General features: G+C 61.6%; 1 protein-coding gene across 1 annotated transcript in view; it reads left to right on the top strand.

Annotated features, from left to right (window-relative positions):
* SLC9A1 (solute carrier family 9 member A1) overlaps nucleotides 1-16,353 on the top strand; it is a 31,069-nt gene extending 14,716 nt beyond the window's left edge. The window contains exons 2-12 of the mRNA XM_050909887.1: nucleotides 7,222-7,682; nucleotides 9,429-9,679; nucleotides 10,166-10,383; nucleotides 10,756-10,958; nucleotides 11,217-11,306; nucleotides 11,707-11,777; nucleotides 12,246-12,419; nucleotides 12,567-12,681; nucleotides 13,119-13,220; nucleotides 13,556-13,628; nucleotides 14,422-16,353. Coding sequence (XP_050765844.1) covers nucleotides 7,222-7,682; nucleotides 9,429-9,679; nucleotides 10,166-10,383; nucleotides 10,756-10,958; nucleotides 11,217-11,306; nucleotides 11,707-11,777; nucleotides 12,246-12,419; nucleotides 12,567-12,681; nucleotides 13,119-13,220; nucleotides 13,556-13,628; nucleotides 14,422-14,921 — 2,258 coding nt within the window. The 3' untranslated portion in view covers nucleotides 14,922-16,353. The remainder of the gene's footprint in view (nucleotides 1-7,221; nucleotides 7,683-9,428; nucleotides 9,680-10,165; nucleotides 10,384-10,755; nucleotides 10,959-11,216; nucleotides 11,307-11,706; nucleotides 11,778-12,245; nucleotides 12,420-12,566; nucleotides 12,682-13,118; nucleotides 13,221-13,555; nucleotides 13,629-14,421) is intronic.
* The last annotated feature ends 7,070 nt before the right edge of the window (nucleotides 16,354-23,423 follow it).

Genomic DNA, 23,423 nt, shown 5'->3' on the forward strand with positions numbered 1-23,423 from the left:
GAGAGCTGCAGGAGAGCACTCGGGAGACCTGGACCTGCATTAAAACCCTGCCTGCTCCATGGTGAAGCAGAAGAAGGTTTGGCAAAGCCAAAGCTGCGGCAGGGCCCCGCACGTGCCGTCCCGGCGGGGCAGCTGCCGGAGCGAGCCGCATTGGTGCTCGGTGGGGCTGGAGGTTCAGGGCAGGTGGTGACGTTGGAGCTTGCGAGACGCAATGGATGTAATTTAAGTATCATGGTTTTACCACCTCCCCTTGCAGGGTGACACGAGCCGTGGCCTCACTCTATTTTTAGGTGTAAATCACCAGCTATTTAATTCCTTTCTGGCAAGTTCAATTTTCATCCCCTTCCCTTGAGACTTCCCTACTACATCTGGTACCCGCGCCGGTGCCGGGCACATGCATCTCTCTCTCCGTGCCCTTCCCCACGCTCCTCACTCCCTGTTTTTCCAGGCAGGTCGATGGATCCAGCTCCATTTTGCAAGGGAGGCTGCACAGCAGGGCTGAGACACTCTCCCAGCAGCTACGAGACATCCCACGAGGATTGTGCTGGAGGCCAGCAGCATCAGCAAAGCCTGGCTGATCTTTGGGCAACTGTAGCAGTGGCCAATGGTCGGGCGGGGGAAGAGAGAAATCCAGTGCCTTTTTTGAGAGGAAAGGGGATAAATGCAGAGAAGCTGCAGCCAAAATCTGGAAGCCTGAGATGGCTGTTCCCCTGGGAGCTGGTTGCAAAACGTTCTGTTCCTGTGGCACCATCCTCACGGGGCTTTAACCCTGCCAGGGGCTTAGCCCCGCATCCTCAACCCTTTACCACCCCAAAATACAGAGCATGAAAGCCAGGTCACGGTGGTCTCGGTGCTTTGCAGACCCTGGAGCTCAGCCCCAGCCCTCCTCCCTGCCCCGCTGTTTCTTCTAAGCGGAGAAAGAAGAAGGGGACGGTGCTGGGCAATGGCTTTGCAGCTGACTAGTCCCCGTGGCTGGTGACACATCAGTGACTTTGTGGCTCATCCAGCAAAGCATCCGCGTGTCAGGGCTCTCCGTGGTCCCTGTGTCACACGGGAGTGTGGGAAGGTGTCCACACTTGCCTGCATCCCTTGCCACCGGTTCGATGAGTTTGCTGACGACGCAGGGCTGCTGCGTCTCTGTATGGCCCACCCAGACCCTGCCAGCCTGGGGTCCTAAAGGGTTAAAGTGGCCTTTGGAGGGGCCCTGGTGCTGCTGAGACATGTGTGTCTCCTCCAGCCGTGTATCTCCTCCAGCCGGTGCTCTCTGCAGTGTCCTTCAGAAGGGCAGCTCTTCTGAGCATGCCTGCTCCCCCTCGCTGCCTCCTTCCCGGACCCAGTGCCTTCTCCCAGGGCTTTTCCAGCACCGCAGCTCGCTCCGCACCCAAGCCACGTGGCCGCTCGATCCCACTCTGCAGCCCAAACAAGCACCCATGGGTCCCTGGGGCTGCAGTGAGCATCACCCGGGGGGCTTCACCACCCCCTCGCCCAGACTAACCCCTCATCTACCTCCTTTCAGAAAAAATCATCCAGGGGGTGGAAGAGCTGTCTAATCCCTGGTTAATAATTGTGTAATTTCTCTCGGGGCTTCCGCCTGCCTGCTGGAGCCTACAGCTGCTCTAATAAACTTCTGAAGCCTGGGAGGATGGGGTGTTTTTGTAACCGTTCTCATTTCTTGTGCCTCCTCTTAGCTAACAGGCATCTGCCTGGAAGCAGCCTGGCGTGGGCGCTTGGGAAGCAGGGGTGAAGCCGCAGGAGCATCCCGCTTAACCGTGAACGTGCGGAGCCCTTCCAGCCGTGCCGCCTGCTCCCTTCCCTCCTCCCTCCCCCTGTTTACCCGGCTCCAACTCAAACACCAACCAAGTGGGTTTTCTTCCCTTCTCCTTCATGTTTCTTTCCTCCTGTGAAAGGAGGGGACGTTAATCCCAGCCAAACTCACCCTGCAGCTCTAGGAGGATGTGATGGCTGATGGCAATCCCAGCTGCGGGGACTGGCTCGTGGCGACGAGCGCACGGCGGCTCTGGGGGCCGGGGGGACCCCATAGTCCCCAGGGCTGGCATGCTGTCTCTCTCTCTCTCTCTCTCGAAATATTTTTTAAATTTTATTTGATTTTTTTTTTCTTTATGGCCTCTGAACACCGGTATTTTTCAGGGCTGTGGGGATTGCAGGGGCTCTTACAGCTCCGACTCCAGCAATGTCCCCACGGTGGGAGCCGGGGTGGGAGATGCAGACATCTCCCAGACCTGGCCTGGAGCAGGGAAGTGCGTGAAGGCTTTGCCTCCTTTCTTTCATCATAAGTGTTCTTTTGAAGGGTTTGATTAAAATGTTCTTAAAATGTTCTTTCCGCACTGCTTTGAGAGAGGTCTTTAAAATTAAGGGAGCGCTGCCAGAGCTCTGACTAAGCCTGACTTCGGGTCCCACGCCATATGGAGCTGTATTGCAGTGGCCAGGGTGATGGGAAGGGAGAGAAGTCCTGCATGGGTGGGACAGGGAAATGCCGTCAGGCGGGGAGGGAGCGGACCTTATAGATGCTGTAGGACACAGCGCCTGTGGTCCTCGGGGCTTTCTGTTTTGGGATGAGGCTGGGCTGAGCAAAGGGGGATGCTCCCTGCTCCCCTTTGCAGTACGTTCCCAGCACCAGAGCTGCCTTGAGAGCTGCTGTTGGTTTGAGAGCTGCAAATCATCCCCTTCTGGCGTTGAGAGAGGGTTTCCAAATTGCTGTGAGCAGCTCGGGGCATGGAGATCGCCTCTATGTTAGCTGCAGTGCAAGAAGCATCGCCTCAGGCAAATGCTCGTGGGGACCTGGCTCGTTTTGACAGCAGTGCTCCCCCGGGGTGGGGATGCTGGGTCTGCGTTGGGTGCCCAGCACCCTTCCCTCCGTGTCCCTTCCCTTCGTATCCCTTCAGGCTCTTCCTGCCCAGGCTGAGGATGAAGGCAGATCAGATATGGTGGGGTTTGAGTCGTTAGGCAACGAAGGAGCAGATGCTGCTGGATGGAGCTTATATAATGCCAGGCACAGCATCCAGCCCGTGCGCCGGGGCTGCGGTAACCCAGATACAGCCGAGGAAGGAAAAAAACCACGCATAGTTCAGAGTCTCTGTTTGGTCGGGAGTAAATATTTACATGGCACTGCATCCGCCAGCAGCCAGGACCTTGGGAAAAGCAGCCCGGCTCCCCCTTGGTAGGATGGGGCTGAACCTTTAGCAGCTGAAATGGGAGCACTCGCGTTTGCTGGGGCGAGGACTGGCCTTTGCAAAGTCTGGAGACTGAAGGCGGCTCGCCGTGCTGGGGCCGTGCTCAAGTGTCTTCGTTCAGCTTCCACAGCCTCCAAATTACAAGCCTGCTGTATGTACCTAGGGGAAAAATAATCTGCCTTGCCGCACAATCCAACAGACACTGGCGGTTCTTGCCACCGCTGAAGTTAGTGGAGGAAAATTCCTGATGTTGCCCTCAGTTGCCGCACTTGGGTAGATATGGCCCTGTGCAAATCTGCTGGCACCAAGATGAAGACAGCTGGTGTTCAGAAGCTGCAGAGCAAACTTTTGCAGCACGAGCATCTCCTTGCAACAGCTTTCCTTGCCCAAAATCTCTTTAATTTGAAGGATGGTGGTTTCCTCTTGTCCTTCAAGTGCTTAGACTGCAGTTAAAACTGGAAAGCCAGTCCCCAGCTCCTTTCTGCCCTAACCCGAGGAAGAGCTGACCACCAGCGGAAAGCGATCCCCGTGTTCGCCTCGCTGGGCACATGCAAGGTGGGGTGCGTGATATGGGCAGGAACCATTTTAATAGGAACTATTAACTTCTGGATTTCCTTTTCCTTGTTTGCTCAAGCTCTCAGGGTTGATGTTTATTCAACTGGTCTTGCTTTTAATAGTTTTGGTGGTGTTTGATGCTGTTGATAGGGGAACTGCTCCCATGGAGTTTGTTTTCCAAAGGAAGAAACTTGGGTGACTGTGCGTGCCCTGTGCTGGTGATTTGGGGATCGTGGGTCGCTCTCAGGGAAATGGGGTCTCAGGGGACTTCCCTCCTGGTGAGGTTCAGGAAAACCAGCTGAAACCCAATGGGCACTTCTCCATGGGAAAAGCTGCTCCGTGTGCATGCCTGCCTGCTCCATGTGCATGCCTGCCTGCTCCTGCGCATCCCTGCTCGTCCTCCAGATGCGGATGTGCCGGAGACCGGCTGCCTCATCCCCTCTGCTCCTGCATCACTTGTTTATTCAGGGTGTGCTGGCAGAGGCGTGCTGGGAGTCTCGTCCTCCTGGTGCAGGCACTGCCTCTCCGTTACTGCTCCTCGCTCCTTAGGGAAGCGCTTCCCGTGCAGCCGGCGCAGCCCTCCCAGCCAGGGCGGCCTCTCGGATGCCGGCTCCTGCCCTTCTGCTGCGGCAAGAAGCACTTGCTGCTTAACAGAGGAAAATGAAGGAGCATTGGGGGTCTTGCTGTGCCCCCGCTGCCTCCCGGCTCATCCCAGATTTGCGCTGGCGGCAGAGGATTTGCAGCTCCCACTGCGGTAGACGAGTCCCAGTTTGCAGCAGGGCCACCACGTTCGGGGACAGGCGGGTGGCAGCAGTAGGTACCCGGGCAGGCGAGCAGCACGGCTACCTGCTGTGCAAATAACCTTTTACCAAAGCAGCCGGGAACAGGAGCCTGGGGGTTATTAAGGCTTATTATTATTATTATTAAGGCTATTATCAAGACTTATTCCCCTTCCCACTGCTCCTGGATGTGCCTGTGGTCAGGCATCCTCATCGCCCAGCATCCTGCCGCAGCCTCATCTTCCTCTGGGAGAGAAATTCAGGCACAGAGCTGGAATCGGACCGGTTCGCCCCTGCCTGGCATCGCCCCTGCGGCGAGAGCATTTCTTCCCATTAATCACCCCCACCCCGAAGTGGGATGCCGGCCTGGCACTCGGAGCAGGATCCCAGCAGGATCCCAGCAACAGATTGGTACCGATGAGCTTTCGAGTGCTCTAAAAATACTGAGCGGAGAAAGCAGGGAGCGAAAAATGGCTGAGATTCAGTGAAATCAAAGGCATAATTAACATGCAGCCCGTGTGAGTGTATTTTTAGGGCTCTACAAAAAGGCTCTAAAACATTGAATTCACATCAGCACGCGAATGTTCCAGTTTAATGGGATCCTGGGGCGTGTAGGGAAGAAGTGAGAGATGCTTAATTGTTAGTGTTTGTGTTTTATTCATGATTGAATGTACTTAGTGAGTGGAAACTGATTTGCTGCAGGCTTCTTGCTGCTTGTGTGGCTTTAAACCTTATTCCGGCCAGGGCTGGCATATGCTGAGACGAGCAATTGCCTGGTGTGCTGGAAGGGCCAGTTATTCCCGATGTTTCCGTGAGCTGTGCTAGGAAAAGGGATTATCGCCTCCCCTCCGATGGGGAGCTCCCTGCCAGGGCTGCCTTGGGGTGCTCAGCACTTGCGTGGGCTCCAGGGGGATCGGAAACAGAAGAAAAATCCCATGGGGGTAAATCAGGAACTGCATCCAGACCGGGAGGTCTCTGAATGCAGGTGGCCGGACATTGGGAGAGCACTGGGAGAAAGCTTGGATGCTTCCCGTCTCCTCCCAGCTTCCCCTCATGCCCGAACCCGAAAGCCACGGAGCAGTTTGCTCAGAGACCGGTGCTGCTGCGGCAAAGCCAAGGTAGAAACCAGACTCCATCCCACATCGCTCCAGCACCCGAGACCCATCGGAGCCACCTGGGTGCTGCCGAAATGGCGTGGCCAGACCTGCATGGAGCCTTGGGTGTGATGAATCCTCCGGCCTCTGCAGTGCCGGGCTCGCCCATGCCAGAGGCAGCGCCTGCAGCTCAGGTAGCAATTTGAGGTCTAATCCTGCCCTCGGGGACCTGTGCATGGCCGTGGCCGTGGCCGGTAGCTGACTCACTGCCTGTCCTTAGGGAGGGATTGTGGAAGCGGCTGCTTTTCCCATCGGAGCCGGAGTCGTGCGGCACCTTCCCCGCTCAGCTGTGCAGGTGGAGGAGGGATGAGCCGGCACCACGGCGCAGATGTGGTCCCTGCAGGCTCGGCGGGGGGGGGATGGACGGACGGGAGGGCTCGCTGCGGCGCAGAGCGGCTCTGGATCGTCAGTGGGATGGTGGCTCATTAGGGAGGGGTTTTTTTTTTTTAATCTGTTGTGAAACGATGTGCAGATGGCACAGCCGCCCGGCCGGAAGGAACGGAGGAACACGGGATGCCAGGTTCCTTATTTTAAACCGCTTCCCTTGCCAGGGAACAAATGTGCCTCGCTTCAAAATAATAATTATAAAGCCTGGGAGAGGATCCAGGGAACCCAAAATCCTTCTGTGGGTCTCGGTGCGTCGGCTGCAGCGCTGCTTCAGTTGGCGTCGTGCTGCCTGCCCGACCCCGCAGGCAGATGCCCGCATTGCCGGGGCTGTGGGGTGTTTGGTGGATGTCATCCCAGCGGGTCATGGCTGGCTCGGAGACCTGCACTGGGGGTCATGCTGTGATTTAAAAGGGGAAAACAAGTTCCCTCTTACCTTGCACCCCAAGGAAGAGCCCTGCACCACGAGGTTATGTCCTACCCCGCTCCGTGCCCGGGAGCAGCCCTGCCTGCAACCTCCCACCTTGCTCCTGAGGATGCAGGAGAGGGAATAAGGAGCCGCTCCAATTGCATCCTCAAACCCACCGAGCACCAGCTCCCCTCCCTGTCCCCTGTGTCAGGGACACCCGGGGACTGGCACTGCGCTGTTGCCTCCTGCCCGAGCCTGGCACGCTGGGTGTAACAGCACCCGGGTGGGCAGGCTGCTGTCTGACAGGAGGTAAATGCCAGTGCCTACGTGCGCTCGGGATTAGTAACTGCAATGGGAAGAGCTGGAGCCAGCGACAGCTTGTGTTGTGAGAACTGCCTGTGCCGCAGACGGCTGTCGCGGGGGCCTGGGGGTCCCCTGAGAGACCCCGGGGTGCCCAGAGGGCGGCTGCTGCCCGTTGAACTGAGACTCGCTGTTATTTTCTGGCTTGAGATCAAGCAACGCCAGGGTATGTGGGTCTGGTGAAGCTGCAGTTTCCGCTTTACAGCTTGGGACCGTGGGGAAGAAGGGAGTTAGAAGGGGAAGCTGAGGCACGCAAAGAGTAAATGATCCTGAAGAGTGCAGGGAGGGCTGGGAACTGGTCCCCGGCTCCCGCAGGGGTGTCCGCCTGCAGAGAGCATCCTCCATTCACATAGCCAACGTGTGTCTTGCTCTCTCCTCCTCCTCTCCAGGCTTCCACGTGATCCCTTCAGTGTCCAACATTGTTCCTGAGAGCTGCCTGCTCATCGTGGTGGGCCTTTTGGTTGGGGGGCTCATCAAAGGGGTGGGTGAAAAGCCCCCCATCCTCAAGTCGGACATCTTCTTCCTCTTCCTCCTCCCACCCATCATCTTGGATGCCGGCTATTTCCTCCCTTTGCGCCAATTTACCGAGAACCTGGGCACCATCCTCATCTTCGCCGTGGTGGGGACGCTCTGGAACGCCTTCTTCTTGGGTGGCCTGATGTACGCAGTGTGCCAGCTCGGCGGCCCCGGCCTGAACCACATCGGCCTCCTGGCCAACCTGCTTTTCGGCAGCATCATCTCGGCCGTGGACCCGGTGGCCGTGCTGGCCGTCTTTGAGGAGATCCACATCAACGAGCTGCTCCACATCTTGGTCTTCGGGGAGTCCCTGCTGAACGACGCCGTGACGGTCGTAAGTGGATGAGGGGGATCGGCCAAGGGGATGGGGTTCGCTTTGGTGGAGCATCTCTGGGTGGTGGCCTCAGGACTGGCAGCTATCTGCCCTGCGGGCAGAACCGTAGACTGGGTCATTGCAAGCTGCCAGGTGCCTCCTGCCAGCTGAGCTGCGGCAGCTCCGCTCACTCCTAACCTTTTGCAGGTGCAAAGCTAAATATAGTGGCTTAAAACACCTCAGAGGTGGGTTAAGGTGAAGCGTTTTACTTGGCGGTTTGAGGAGACCGAGAGCACGTGCCCAACCAGCTACCGCCTCTTGGTGAAGAGCAGGACTGTGCCCGGCGCCTTAGTCTCCTGGGAATCTGCTCTCCTGGGTGAAATTGCTGCCTGCTGCCGTGCTCGTGCCTGTCCTGCCAGGGAAAGCGAGCAGAAGCGCAGGGGGGCTGGCGCTGGGTCAGGCAGCACTGCCGTGGAGCTGCTGCTCCCTCCTTGTCTCCTTCCTCGTGTGATCTTCCTTGCTGTCCCCCAGCTGCAGCACCGAGGAGGTGGGAAGGCAGGACGTGGCCAGCCTTGGCAAGGGGAGAGCCGTGGGGGCTGCGGCCAGGCTGGCAACCCGCCTGGGTCACCTCTCAGCCCCAATCTTTGAGCAGCAGCTTTGCAGGGACCTTTGGGAGGTTCAGGGCCCAGGCCACCCGCTCTGGGGCCGTGCCGTTTCCAAAGGACGTCTGTGTCCAGGTGCTGGCTTGGCCGTCAGCGCGGCGTCCTCCTCTGCAGAGCTGACCTCTAAATTTACTTCTAACCCACTGCTTTTTCCTGGCTCTTCTCCCATATCCCAGCTGTCCGCTTCGGAGCTGGCTGCTCAGCGCACTGCTGATGAGTTCTGGTGACGAGGACATGCTGTCCCACCGCAGGGCTTTTCCCAGGCACTTCTCCTCACTTTTGACCAGAGGGGCTGCCTGCAGGGTCTATGTCCCTGCTCTCATCCCTAGGAATGCTTTTGCCTTCTGGTGTCACCTCTGTCCCTGCCTGTGTCCCAGGACCCGGCCCTGGCAGGCAGGAGCTGGCACCTCACCCTCTCCCTGCTCCCAAGCGCTGCCATCCCTGCAGGATGCTCGGAAGCCCATTTCCCATCCTGACAGGGCTGCGTCAGCTTCTGCTTTAAAATCTCGCCAGTAAACATGTCTGGGGGTGGCAGAAAGCGATGCCGCCCAGGGTGGGCTCCTCCTGCGAGGTTGCCCTCTGAGCTACAAAAGCTGCCGTAAGGGTTTGGGCTGTTCTCTGGGCTGAGCAGGCAGATGTTGGCTTTTCTCTCCATGCGGCTGTCAGGTGTTCCCCAGCCTGGATCTATCCTGACCTCCTCGTTGGGAAACGGGAACAGTCTCTGGCTGGTTCAGACCTTGACCGAAGCCCCTCCTGGGACAGCGGTCGGGGCTGTGTTGGAGAGCAGAGCTGTCCCAGACACGTCTCTGATGGCACCACGTACCTGTGAGCCACAGAGGATGGGGACCTGGTCCCTACGGGTCTGTGTCTCGCACAGCAAAGCACCACCAGCTTTTTTTTGGCATGAGGCTTGGTCAAGCACAGGACCCAGCTTAGGGTCACCAAGCACTGGCACACCTCGTCGCAGGTGTGACATCCTGGGTGCCTGCCTGGCTCCCTTCGCTGCTGCTCTCCCAAGGAAGGTCCCTGTGCAGGGCTCCTCCGAGGTGAGGCTGTCTCTTGCCAGTGGGGCGGTTTGAACCCCCTTCTCCCTTCTCCCTCCCAGGTCCTCTACCACCTCTTTGAGGAGTTTGCCAACTTCGAGCAGGTGACCATTATCGATATCATCCTCGGCTTCCTCAGCTTCTTCGTGGTGTCGCTGGGCGGTGTCTTCGTGGGCGTCATTTATGGGGTGATCGCTGCCTTCACGTCCCGCTTCACCTCCCACATCCGAGTCATCGAGCCCCTCTTCGTCTTCCTCTACAGCTACATGGCGTATCTCTCTGCTGAGCTCTTCCACCTCTCCGGCATCATGGCGTGAGTTGGGCACGGGTGGGATGAGATGCCCTCCTGTCCCCAGGACCATTTGGAGGATTTACTCTGGTGTAACCACAGCCCTCTGGCTGTCCCAGTACATGGCCAGTGAGGGCCAGAGGTGTGTTTGGACTGGGATATGCTGGGAGGCAGATGAGGGAAGTGACTCTCATGAGTTGTCCCACAGATCCCGGGGTGCTGGCAGCCCATTGCCCGTTCTCCTGGGCACACAGCAGCAGGCAGGGCCTGCTGAGCGCTCAAGACGACACGGTTTTGTGCTGCCTGGCTCCAATGCTCACTCCTGCTCTGCCAGGAGGAAGGAGAAACCTCATGTTGCCTTCTCTGGAGGCCTTGAATAATTGCTGGTGTCCCGCAAGCCCTGTCCTGCTCTGGGGTTTGGTAAAAGAGCACAAAACGCTGCTGCAGGGCCAGGGGTTGGGGCTGTCCCCATGTCCCCATGGCTGCTGAGTGCTCCGACCTTGCCCCTAGGCTCATCGCCTCCGGCGTGGTCATGCGGCCCTATGTGGAAGCCAACATCTCCCACAAGTCCCACACCACCATCAAGTATTTCCTCAAGATGTGGAGCAGCGTGAGTGAGACCCTCATCTTCATCTTCCTGGGTGTCTCCACCGTGGCTGGCCACCACTACTGGAACTGGACCTTCGTCATCAGCACGCTGCTCTTCTGCCTCATCGCCAGAGTTTTAGGTGAGGTGTCAGTGTGGTGGCAAAGTCTTTGGGGACGGTCCTGGGTGATGGGCAACTCTCAGGGCCATGATGCCCAAGTTTGCCTTGCTGGGGAGACTGGAGTTGACTGGGTGGCACTGCTCCAGTGTGGGGCATCAGCCTTGTTGGTGGTTGGCTTTGTGGGCAGGTGGGGTTAAGGCCACATTTGTGCTAGACGTGGGGTTGAAGCTGGTGAGGGGTGTTGGGATGAGCGAGCAGGACAGCACCCACCTGCACCCATGGCCCCGAGACACTGCGCTGGGCTGCAAGCTGGGCTGCCGGGGGGGGAGTCTCTTCGGGGCTGGAGGGCATCCTTCACCGTCGCTCACGCGAGGCCCTGCCCCGCTCCCCCAGGCGTCCTGGTCCTCACCTGGTTCATCAACAAGTTCCGAATTGTGAAGCTGACGCCGAAGGACCAGTTCATCATCGCCTACGGGGGCCTGCGGGGAGCCATCGCCTTCTCCCTCTGTTACCTCCTGGACTACAAGCATTTTGGCATGAGGGACATGTTCCTCACGGCCATCATCACGGTCATCTTCTTCACAGTTTTCGTGCAGGTTGGTGGCACGCAGGTGGTCACGGTGTGGTTTCAGAGGGAAAGGGGGTTATTCAGTGAGCCACGAGTGTGTGGAGAGTGAAGAGCACGTCCCCAGCCTCCCTCCCTGACCCTGTCGCTGTCCCCCTTCCCCAAAAGCTCTTGGGGCTGCCAAGTGACGCCAGGAGTGCGGAGCTCCGTGGTTCGGCTGTGCTGAACCCATCCCGCTCCCACCGATGTGCCGTGGGGAGAGGTCTAACCCACCCTCCCCGTTCCCTAGGGCATGACCATCCGGCCCTTGGTGGACCTGCTGGCCGTGAAGAAGAAGCAAGAGACAAAGCGCTCCATCAACGAAGAGATCCACACGCAGGTAACCCGCTGCGCCCGGCCGGCCCTTCCCGCGCGCTTCTCTTCGCCGCCTTAGCCCTCTTCTCTCTCTGCTTCTGCCACCTCCACCGCTGTAACCAGGCGGGTTTACGGAGCGGGAGCTGCCCCTAAATCAGTGCCCAAGGTAAGGGGGGACGGAGCGAGGGCTCTCCCCCATCTGTGTCGTCCAGTGCCCGCTCCGACCCAGACCTCCCCTGTGCCTGGCAGAGCAGCAGCCGGGTTGCGTAGGTCCGTGCTGCCCTCCTGAGGCCCATCCTGGACCCACAAGCCCTGATTTTGCACCCCCTGAGTGCCCTCACCCCTGTGTCAGCGTGGGTGTCGGGGTGGGGAGAGGGTGGGCGACAGCCCGGCGAGCTGCCTACGCCTTGGACCTTCTCTTCCAGTTCTTGGATCACCTTCTGACGGGGATCGAGGATATCTGTGGTCACTACGGGCATCACCACTGGAAGGACAAGTGAGTGCGGAGGTTTGGTGACTCAGGGGACCCGTGGGGGAGATGGGGAAGGATTTGAATTGCCACCTGGCAGGTTTTCCAGCCCTATGCCGGATTTTTCCCCGGGCTGTGATATCCACACACACACTCCCCTCGATGAGTTACGGCCCTGGGTTGGGTGCAAGTGGGGCTGCAGGGCTGCACCCCTTCGCCACACCACCTACGACGTGCCCACAGCAGTGTGGAGGCTGCCAGTGGCCGGTCCCTGCAGGAGCTCAGGACCATCCGTTGTGGGTGTAAGCAAGCTGCTGGGTGTTTTGGAGGCTGCCTGGCTCGGGAGGGAGTTGGGGAAGCCTGGCTTGACCTGCACTGGTGGGAACTGAACCAGCTTCTGCTGGCCTGGGCCAGGGATGGGGAGTGGGGAGTGGGTGCCGGGGCAGGTGAGGTCTGATATAATGCTGCTCCTCCTTTCCCCACGTCCTTGGGAAGGCTGAATCGCTTTAACAAGAAGTACGTGAAGAAGTGCCTGATTGCGGGGGAGCGGTCCAAGGAGCCCCAGCTCATCGCTTTCTATCACAAGATGGAGATGAAGCAGGCAATCGAGCTGGTGGAGAGTGGGGGCATAGGCAAGATCCCCTCTGCTGTCTCCACCGTCTCCATCCAGTGAGTTCCCCGGCCCTGGCCGCCCTGTGTCTCCAACAGGCCCCTGGCCTAGGCTGAGCGCTCCCTGCTAGTGGCCGCAGGGCAAGCAGCCGTTCGGTCCTGCCATGACCATCGCAGTGTCACTCTGAATCCTGTCTGTCCACGCAGGAACATCAACCCCAAGACCCTCCCTGTGGAGCGCATCCTTCCAGCCCTATCCAAGGACAAGGAGGAGGAGATCCGGAAAATCCTTCGCAATAACCTGCAGAAAACCAGGCAGAGGGTAAGGTGACCCCTGGCACTGTGCAGGCCCCCTTTGCTTCCCTGGGGGGCGGCCAGGACCACTTCCCACCAGAAGCCCTCGGGGCCAGCTGGGCCCTTTGCCTCTGGCGTCCCTGCTCTCCTGCCCCTCATGTTCCTGGTCTGGCTCTCCCTCCCCAGGAGGCTTTTCCTCTTGGAATGCTGCTGGGATAGTGCTGAGGGGGAGGCTGGCTCGGTCGGTGGCTGAGCCCAGTGTTTAAACCCTCGCCGGGCTAAGGTGGGTCCAGATCAGGCATCCGTTGTAGCACGCAAGGGACAAAGCCACCAGCTTGCCTGGACGTGCTCTGCCTACTGGTGGCTGTTTCATCCATCTCCGAGGGAAACGGTGCTGTGACCTTCCTTTGCCTTTCTGGGTGGGTTTTTTTTAACCCATCTCCTTTTCTTGGGGCCTTTTCCCAGTTGCGATCCTACAACCGGCACACGCTTGTGGCTGACCCCTACGAGGAAGCCTGGAACCAGATGCTCCTGCGGAGACAGAAGGCCCGGCAGCTGGAACAGAAGGTGGCAAGGGGACGCTGGAGGGGGGATGCTGCCGCAGGCTGGGGAGGACGGGGGGCTGAGGAGGGTTTCCCAGCCTGGGAAGGATGTCGGTATCCTGCATGGGGAGGGGGCTGAGGTTCAGATGGCAGTGGGTGACCCCACGCCTTGGGGGTCCTCTGATCGCCCCAGGCTCTGAGCAAGTCCTCGCAGCACGGCTGGGAGGATGCGTGCACGTATCCTCTGCGTCCCGCTGCTGCTTCTCGCTCATCCCCGTGGCCTGGGGTCAATTCCCTACCTCCCCTTCCCCATTTACCCTGGCCACTCCGATGGAGACGGTCCCTGTGCTCCGATTCCAGATGAACAACTACCTGACGGTGCCGGCTCACAAGCTCGATTCGCCCACCATGTCCCGGGCTCGCATAGGCTCAGGTAGGTGGGACTGAACTGCTGGGGGAGCGCTGCTGCCGGCACCTCGCTGGGCATCGCCGGCACTTTGGTGCTGAAACGCTCGGAGGTTGTGTTCTCCTGCACCCCCTCAGCTCCTCTGCAGCTCTCCAGCCCCCATCGTCCCCGTCCCGCTCCCCTGTGGCAATGCAGCCGAGCCCCGGGGGTTTGCTGTTCTCCACCCCGAGCTCTGCCTGAGCAGAAGCACCCAGCTTGCTTCCCGGCATGGTTCCCACCGGGAAGTGAGCTTGGCCGGTCGGTAGATCTGTCCGGAGCTCAGCTCCCTCCATCCACGCAGCCACGTTTCTGGCCATGCCTCTCCCTGCCCTCTGCAGAGGAGAGGAGCGGGAGCGCTCAGCCCCAAGACTTGCCCCTGGACTCCCGGCTTCTCCATCACGCCTTTGCTTTGCCATCTTTGGTTTCCTCCTGTCCTATGTGTCCTTCCCTGCTTTGGGGACAGTGTGACGGGGTGTGACGGGGTGTGACGCTGCTGCCGGCGCTTGCGGAGCCGGCGGTTAATCGGCAGAGGGCAGCTTCGCCCCTTGCAAACGGAGCAGGGCTGGGCTGCCTGGAGCGGCTCCAGATGGGATGTGGAGATCAAAAAAACGAATTAAAGAGCAGACTTGGAAATCAGAGAGAGATTGAGCCCAGGCGTCCCAGCCCCAAACATCTGGGATGCATTAGCTGGGTGTCCCTGAGACCCCCCCCCTTCCCTTCTCCAGATTATCCTGACCCAGTTTGTTCTCCAGAGTATCCTCACCCCTCTCTGCCCCCCCAGACCCACTGGCCTACGAACCCAAGGCGGACTCGGAGAACCTGCCCATCATCACCATCGACCCAGCCTCCCCGCAGTCCCCAGAGTCCGTGGACCTGATGAACGAGGAGCCCAAGGGCTGCGGCGGCCTCCCGCCCTCACCCGAGGAGGACGAGGAGGGGCTGGTGATGCGAGTGAAGGAGCCTTCCTCCCCGGGTACTGACGATGTCTTCACCCCGGGGACTGGCGACAGCCCCAGCAACCAGCGGATGCTGCGATGCCTGAGCGACCCGGGGCCTCGGCCGGAGCCGGAGGAGGGGGAACCCTTCATCCCCAAGGGCAGTAGCCGCTGGCGCGCGAAGCCTCACGCGCTGCTATCCGGTTTCTCTCTCTCTTCATTTGTTCTTTCTTTGCTCTCCCTTTTTTGGTTTCCTCTGTCACTACACACCGGGTTCAGGAAGGGGAGACCGTCCTGGATGGACTGGGATTGCCAGGACAGCTCTGCCCAGCAAGCCCTGGGCTAGCCCCGAGGAGCGGGGAAGGAGCCCCCGGGATGCACCGGGCTCCTCGGCTGCCGTGGCCTGGGGGTGACGAATGATTTACCGCCCGGGACTGGGATTTGCAGGTGCCTCGCAGCCCTGGTGGGGCATTCCCGGCAGCTGCCCACCCACTCAGGACCTGCCAGCGGCTCCTCGGGGCGGCTGCGGCTGGCACAGGGTGGGCTCTGGCCGGGGAGCTGGGGGGGTCTGTGGAGGCTGCCCCACGGCACAGCTTCGCCTCTCCCCGGCTTGTGTTTTATCTGCCCCCTCGCCTTGCTCCAGAGCGGAGAGATGGGAAGACGGGAGCCAGGCTCTGCGCCGGGGCTGGCGCACCCGCCACCTCACCTGGCACCCACCCAGGGACTTTGGGCTCATGCCGCTGCTCCCTGCCTTGGCTGCTTCCCCCACGGGGCCGGCTGCCGCCCGGGAACCTCTCCTCCGGCCCTGCATTTCGCGCCAGGTCTTGTTAAATAAATATCCTATAGCCATGCAAGGGGGGAGCTGGGTCCCCCCTCGCTTTGAGTGGCCCCGCAAGCCTGGGCCTCTCCATCCCTCCTGGAACCGCTACCTGTCACCCATCCCCACGGGGACCCTCTGCCAACCTCGGCCCCTCGCCCCGTGCCTGCTCAGCAGCGCGGCAGCGGCACCGGCTGCTCCTTAACCAAAGACGGCGTCCGGACTCCCCGGGCACGGGGAGGAGGCATGCGGGGGGTTGCATTTGCTACATGGCGGGGATTATTTTTCTCTCCCTGCAACCGAGAGGAGCTGGGGAAGAGCCGGGGGCTGGCTCGCCCGGTGTGGGGACACGGTGGGGCTGGGAGGTTGGCAGGAGGGGGACGGTCTCCCCGCTCCGAAGGGGGACAGCTGGGAGTGTCGGGGGTCCTGAGTTTGGAAGGACCCATCTTTCCCCAAGGCTTGGCTGGGAGGGAGCGCTGGGTATTTAGGTGACTTACAGCCCTCCCCAGGCTCAGGGGTGTCCTGCATCGTGCTCGAGCATGTCACCCCGTCCCCCACGTGCCACCCGGCTCCCACCATGTGCCACCCTTCGCCATGGGTGCTGCCTCTCCCATGCCGCAGGGTGTTCATCGCCCCCTCCCCGGGGAGTCCGGGCTGCTTCCCCTTTCCTTGCGCCGTGCCTTGCCACGCGTCGTCTCTGCCCTGCTGCCTTGGTGGGCACCCGTCCCGCACGGCCACCCGCTCCACGTCCCAACCGGGACCCCAGGGGACCGGCATCCGCGTGGCTTCGTCACACCGGGGCGAGAGCCCACATCACTGCCTGCGCCTGCCTGCCTGCCCTGCTCTGTCTCCAGGAGGAAAAAAAGCAATGAAAATTCTCTTGTATAAAAAGGAAAAAAAAAAACCACATGTAAAGAGAATCTTGGTTTTTATCATGAATATTCTAATAAATTAATGTTAATTTTTAGTGGGGGTTTTTCCGGCTGTTTGAGCTCCTACCCCTGCCACAGGGTTCCAGCCATCCCAGATGAACGAGGCAGCTGTGAGACCTCATCCCCATCGCTGTCGGGATGAAGGGGTTGCCCTTCACCTTCCCGCTGTGGCTCGGGAAGATGTGGACCCCTGGCCCGGGGAGGGGGGGGACACTTTTTAAGCCATTCCCAGCTTTGGCAAAGACAGAGGCTCGGCAGAGCCCAGGCTCCCGCGTCCTCCCCCGGGGCTGTGCCGGCGTGAGGGTGTGTTGGGAGGGGAAGGGCTGTTTTTCTCCCTTTGCAGGGGGAGGAAGGCAAAAGGCAGGTCCTTTTGCAGGGGCACGGATCGCCCCGTCACAGCCCCGAGGTGCCGGCCGGGTGTCCCGGTGCAGCTCTGCCCACCCGAGCCCAGTGCGTTGCCCCTGGGGAAGAAGGAGCAGGCGTTTCGCTGCTGGCAGCACCTGCCTGTCCTGGGTCCCTGCCTGCACTGTGGGTGGACCTGCCTGTCCTGGGTCCTTGCCTGCACTGCAGCAGGGTTTTGGGGGGGGCTAATGGCTCCGTCCCCAGGGGAGGGGGGCTCGGGGACAATTGAGCCCTGTGATTTTTTCCCCTGGGTTTCCCCAGGAGCCGGGGCTGAAGCCGAGCCCTCGGAGAGGAGCCGGTTCCCACCACCATCCCACAACTGGAGAGGGGGAAGATGCTCAAGGCGGTGCCTGGGTGAGGGGCTGCACCCCGACCCAAAAATCCCCCAGGAAAGACCTTCCCAGCCCCAGCAGCGCTTGCACCTTCTCCCCCCCCTCACCCCCCAAGAGCCCCCCAGGGCCGGGGGTGCCCCAGGGCGGCTGGAGCTCCTCGCTTTTGGGCAATTGCAATGGGAGTGTGTTTCATCGCTGCAAATTAAAGCTCTTGATTCAACGAGGCCGTGACTCACCCCCTCGCCATCCAGCAAGCACATAATCGCTGGCGTTGCTCATGTGCTTAAAATACCTGAAGCCCAGGGTCCCCCATGACCCCGGGGTTGGGACTTGGCCCGGCCACCGCGCCACAGGGGTTCCCCTCCTTGCCAAGGCGTCCCTGGGCAGGACGAGGTGGTCGGGGATGTGGGGCAGGCGATGCCATGGGGCCCACGGCGGTGCCGGTTTGGTGGGTGCCATCCTTGCAGCCCACGTGGGGTTCGGGGTGACTCGTCCCCGGGGCAGCGGCGCCGGTGGGGAGACCCCGAAGTAGGAGGGTTTGGCAGGAATGGGCAAAGCCAGGCCTTGGCTCCATCCTCACGGCAGGAGAGCGGCAGGTTTGCCATCCCAGCCCAAGGGGTGGGAGCACCGAGAGGTGCTGGCCACAGCCCAGAAGCCGGGTGATGGCCACCCATCCCAGGCACGGAGGGGAAAGCCAGAGCACGCAGCAGCCCCGGGCTGCTGCCCGGGCACCTCGCCTGCCCCGCATGCCAGCGACCATCACGTGCAGCCGCCCTCTTGATTTTGGTCATACCTTTAATGCGAGAACTCACCAAACCGAGGCATTTCCAGGATATTCTTGTTTCTGTCTTAAAGAGTGAGTAACTTTTTTTAATGAGGGAGGACTAATGATCCCTCCAGGGATGGGCTGTCACCGCTGAGCAACTGCCAAAGCACACGCAGCACCGAGGCCGGGGGGGTGGATGGGCCCCGGCGCGTGCCCCCGGCCCCATGGTCCTGGCGGCGATGTCTTTTCCCCATGTGCAGCCCCCCCCCCCCCGCGCCCCGTCCCCCCCCAGCCCCCGGCTCCCCCCGCTCCCTCCCAAAGCACATTGGGGCCGTGGTGGTGGCACCAAGGACAGGGAGAATGGAGAGACCCTGAGCGGGACAACCTTGTCCCTGCACATGTGTGTGCCAAGGTGTTTATCCCCCTTCCCGTAACCCCTATCCATGGGGATTAAAGAGCTGCTGCCTCTGCAGCTGCAGGAATCTGCCCCGGTCAGGATGGCTGGTTTTCCCTGTGCCTCAGTTTCCCTCTGCGTGGTCCAGCACGAAGCTCAGGCTTGCAGCGAGGGGCAGGGGGAGAGCAAATGGCCCCACGGCCCCGCACTGCTGCACGAGCAGCGAGGACCGAGACCCCTCGGGAAGGGCCATGAAATCACCCCCGGCATCCCCAGCTCTGGGCTCAGCAGCCACCCAACGCAGAGCTCCCGCCCGGCTCCCCGGCTTTCCCAAGGGGAGCGTTAGGGGGGCAGCCAGCGCGGCAATGCCGAGCGGCTGGCGGGCGATGGGATGGGGTGTGCCGGAGCTGCCACCACCCGTGGCCGTGCTCGGGTGTCACCTGGGGCCTGAAAACCCAAAGTGAAGGCACCAGCTGCGTTCTCTACCAGGCTCAAATTAGTGACATTAAGACGGGTTGTCCCTTGCCACGGCTTTAAAAGCACATGTCACACCAAGCAAAACAGCACGTGGTGTCACCGGGAAGCCACCGAGCCCAGGACACGCAGGTTGCTGTTTGTGCCATGGGGGGACCGGGGGACGGGGACCTCCCCAGCCAGTGACACCCCGGGCAGCTTTGAGGGGACAACTCGGTCCCTGCCCCGCTCTGGGGGCACGTCGGTGCCGTGTCCCCCCCGCGCTCCCCAGGCAGCATTTTGCAGCAGCTGGGGGACATGACGGGTGCCATTCCCCACCTCTGTGTCACCCACAGTAATAACACTCTGCGCTCTCTTTCATCTCAGGGCCTCCAAGGTGGCCCTCTCCGGGGCGAGGGCGTCCCGGCGTCATCACTTATCATTAATTCCAGGAGGCAGCCGGGGACGTGGTGGGGTCTGGGGGTCCCGGCCAGTGACACGGGGACCCCAGGCTGAGAGCAGCGAGTGACACCCCTCGTGCCAGGCAGCAAACACGGGTGCTCACCATGCAGCCGCGCTGCCTGCGATGCCAAATTTGGCCTTGCTGTGGCCACTCGGGACCACAGAGGCGGCCAGTGGCACAGCCCCAGGGACACGGGTGTCCTGGCAGCGAGGGTCCGGGGGCAGCGAGCAGCGGTGGCACCTCTGGGACGGGCTGTGCGGGAGCGAGCGGGGCTGGATGTGCCTGCGAGCGACTGGGAGGTGTCCAGGAGCGGTGTTTGGCGAGGGACGCTTCGGACACGGCCGACGAGAAGGGCTCCACCTCCTAAACCCACAGCGGGCACGGGGAAGGCAGCATGTGCGTGGGGACAGCAGCACGTGCGCGTGGGACAGTGGGCATTTGCATGGAGATGGTGGCATGTGTGCATGGGGACGGCGGGCAAATGCACGGGGACGGCTGGCATCCGCATGGGGACAGCTCGTGTCTGCGTGGGGACGGCTGGTGTGCGTGCGTGGGACAGCCCGGGCATGCACAGAGGTGGCCAGTGCATGCATGGCGCGGCCGGTGCGTGCATGGCGCAGCCGGTGCGTGCACGGGGACAGCTGCCGTGGGCACGGGGACAGCCTGGGACATGGCTGGCGCGTGCATGGTGGTGACGCTGGGGGCGGCTGCCATGGGAGCAGGGCAGGACGAATGCCCCCACCCCAACGGGGAGCGTTGCTGCTCCCCCGGGGCGACGCCGGGTGACGTTGGTGGCTCCGGGAGAAGGGCTTGGTCTCTCCTGCTTGCTCAGGGAGTTGGCACACACCCTGCTTAATGGCAGGTGGGACGGAGAAGCTGGTCCCACGCGGGTCAGGGAGTCCCTGAGGTCTCTCTTCACCTCCAGGCTGGGCTTTCACTCCCTGCCCCGCTCCCCCAGCTCCTCCAGCCTTTTTCCCCCCAAATCCCCCACTGAGCAGCCCACGACGGGCCCCTGCCCCTCTCCATGCCCTTGGCAGCGGGGTGCCCCGTTCCTCCCCATGCACACGCCGGGGCACATCCCAGCTCCCCCCGGGTGATTTCCCGGCAGGGCAAAGCCGGTGTCCCCCGGGCAGAACCGGGATGCTGCTGACCCCAGATCCATGGGGCGAGCGGGGCCACGGCATCCCCGAGCCCCCGTCCCCCTTCCCAGCCCCTGGCCCACCCTCACGACCCCAAAGGGGCTTTGCAACCCTCGTGCCATCACCCGGGAGGCAGGATCCACCCGCGTTTCACCCCAAGACGGTGATTATTCCTTAATTGTCAACAAAACAAACGAATAAAGCCCAGGCTGGCCCTTGCTGAGCTGGAAGGAAATGGCCTCGGTGCCATTCCCAGCCCTGGGTTCGCTGCCGGCGGCTCTTTGGGATAATCGTTTGGTGATGGATGTTAATGAGCAGCTCAGCCAGTCCGGCCGGAGCGCGTCAGCTCTTTTTAATGGGCCAATGTTTTCTCCGGAGCCGTCAGCACGGCCGTCCCTCTCGGCCCAGGCAGCGCCAGCGTGTATCTCCCGGCTCATCACCAGGCCACCGGCTCGTCCCCCAAGGATCTGCAGTGCCTTGTTCATCCCATCGGCTCCGCGGCCGCATCCTGCCCCACCGCCCAGGGGTGTTGCAGCTGGTGGGGTCCCCCAAACCACCCTGCCCATGGGGTGCTCCGCACCCGGCCAGCCCTTCCTCCTGCGCCCGAATCCCCCCGGCCGGAGCCCTGGGATGGGCTAGTGGGGCGGATCCTGATCCCTAAAGCCATTTGGCCCCTCTCAGCGTCTTGGGAAACTCCTCCTGATCCAGCTCTTTCGCCAACAGGATCAAAGGGGTTTTGCAATCAGATGCGGCTGCCTGATTTTTTATCAAGTTCCTTGGAAAATCACTTTCTGGCAGGGCTCCCCTTCTCCCGTGCCCCAGTTCGGAGCCTTGTGGGGAGTAACCAGGAGCAGCGTTTAATCCCAACGGAGATTCCTGATGGAGCCACACGATGATGCTGGCAGGAGTCAGAGAGTGAAACCCCACAGCACAAGGAGCATCCCCATGTGGGGACCCCAGCCGAGGGGACTCCAGCCCCCCACGGGGACCCCTCGGGCTGTCGGTGCGTCACGGGGTGGGGAGGACTTCAGAGGGGACTGGGGCTCAGGGCACGCCGTTGCCTCCTCTCCCCTCCAACCCCTGCTGTGGGCGCTCCTAAACACCCCATTTACCCCCAAACCCAAATCCCCCCCATCACTCAGTTACTCTTTCCGCAGCCAACTCCAGCTTCCATCGGCAGACCCCTGGGATATGGGAGAGGACAACCTGCCGCCATCGAGCCTTGGCTTTGGAGACAGACTTTGCAGCTCGGAAGAGCTCTGCAACAGCCTCCCTGAGGCGAAATGCCCCAGGTTGGGAGTCTGGGGGTTTTCAGGGGTGCTTTTGCAATAAATCCCTGTGAGGGTATAAAAAAAAAAACCCCAGCACTGGCTCGTTCCCCGACCCGGCTTTTAAAGATGGATCCCAGCTCCGAGCAGGAACTGGGGAAATGGGAGCGGCGGCTGCAGATGCGGAGCCTGGAGTCGTGCCTGTCCGTCCACGGGACCGCGGGGCATCAGGCACCGGCTCGGCAGGGAGGCGCCTCCTGGAAATGTCTGCAGGGTTAAATGCCGTGGAGAAATGAGTTCTTTAAAGTGATGGGAATTGTTGGGATGAAAGGAAATGGGCGGCCGGTGGCCGGGGACATTGCTGGCCTGAGGAGGAGGCGGTGGCTCAGCCAGCAGCGGGCACGCAGTGGGTTTTAGGGGCTGGGGTTGAAGTCCCAGGGCTGGGAGCACCCAGCATCAGCTGAGCTGGTGGGCTCCATCACCCTGGGTGTCACCCTGTGTCTCTGGGTGCCAGAGCTCCCTGCAGCCGGCTGGCGCAGTGAGTGCCCGGGGACGCTGCTGGCCAGCGAGAGAGGGCCCTGGGGTGGGGGGTGTCAGGCCGGGGGGTATCAGACCTTAGGGCATCAACGGGGCATCAGGGCACGGGGCGTCAATGGGGCGTCAATGGGGCGCCAGTGGGGCATCAATGGGGCATGAATGGGGCGCCAATGGGGCGTCAATGGGGAGCCAATGGGGCATCAATGGGGCGCCAATGGGTCATCAATGGGGGTATCAATGGGGCATCAATGGGCCAAGGGGTAACAATGGGGCGTCCAATGGGGCATCAATGGGGCATCAATGGGGTGCCCCTTTAACGCGCGCCCCGTCCCGACCAATCACCGCCGGGATTCCCGCACGCAGCGGACCGCGCCGGAGGGGCGGGGCTCCACCGGCCTGTCCCGCCCCCCTCTGCCCTTCTCCCCTCCTCTTTCCCTACCCTCTCCTCTGATTGGCGTCTAGCCCAACCCCCGTCTTCATTCCGGGCCTATGAAAGCGCCGGAGAGGCGGCGAGGCCGGGCAGGGATTGGTGGCGGGGCCGGGCCAATGGGGGCGCGGCCATGGGGGGCTATATAAAGCAGCGGCAAGGCGCGGGCGAGCGCAGTGCTCAGCGTAGCCGGTGGCGGGCGGGGAGCGGCGCGCGGCCGGTTCGTTGCAGCGTCCCCTCCGGGCACCGACCGCGCCTCCCCGCCTCCGCCCCGCGGGAAACAGCCCTCAGAAACGCCTTTTTTTTTTTTTTTTTTTTCCCGTTTCCCTCCTTCCCCCTCCTCTTTTTTTTTTTTTTTTTTAAATTTTCCTCCCGTTTCCCCTCCCAACCCGGCACTTCCGGCTGGTTTTCCGGGCCGTTTCCGGGTGACTCGGGCTCCTCTTCCGGTGGCGTTTCGGCTGCGGGAGGGCGATGCTGGCGGCGGCGGCGGTGGCGGGGGGGCCCGCTCCGGGCGCCTCGGAGCAGCGGGGCGGTGAAGGCCGCTTCAGCGTCCTGACGTGGGAGCAGGTGCAGCGGCTGGACCAGATCCTGGGCGAGGCCGTGCCCATCCACGGCCGCGGAAACTTCCCCACGCTCTCGGTACGGCCCCGCACCATCGTCCAGGTGAGGACCGGGGAAGGGGGGGGGGGGAGATCGGGGAGGCCCCGGTGGATGGTTGGGGGACGGGGGGCTTTGTACCGGCCGCGCTCCGTCGCCTCGTTGGACTCTGCCCCGCTCCCGCGGGGGTCAGGGAGAAAATAAAAGTGCTGAGGCGGCGGTAACCGGCCCGCCGGGCCCCGAGCCAGCCCGGCCGGGCACCCTCTGCCTTCCCCCCCCCTCTCCGCCCTGCTCCCGGCTGGCATGGAGCTGGGGGGGTCG

This window comes from Gymnogyps californianus, chromosome 22 (assembly GCF_018139145.2).
Source record: "Gymnogyps californianus isolate 813 chromosome 22, ASM1813914v2, whole genome shotgun sequence".
NCBI lineage: Eukaryota > Metazoa > Chordata > Aves > Accipitriformes > Cathartidae > Gymnogyps > Gymnogyps californianus.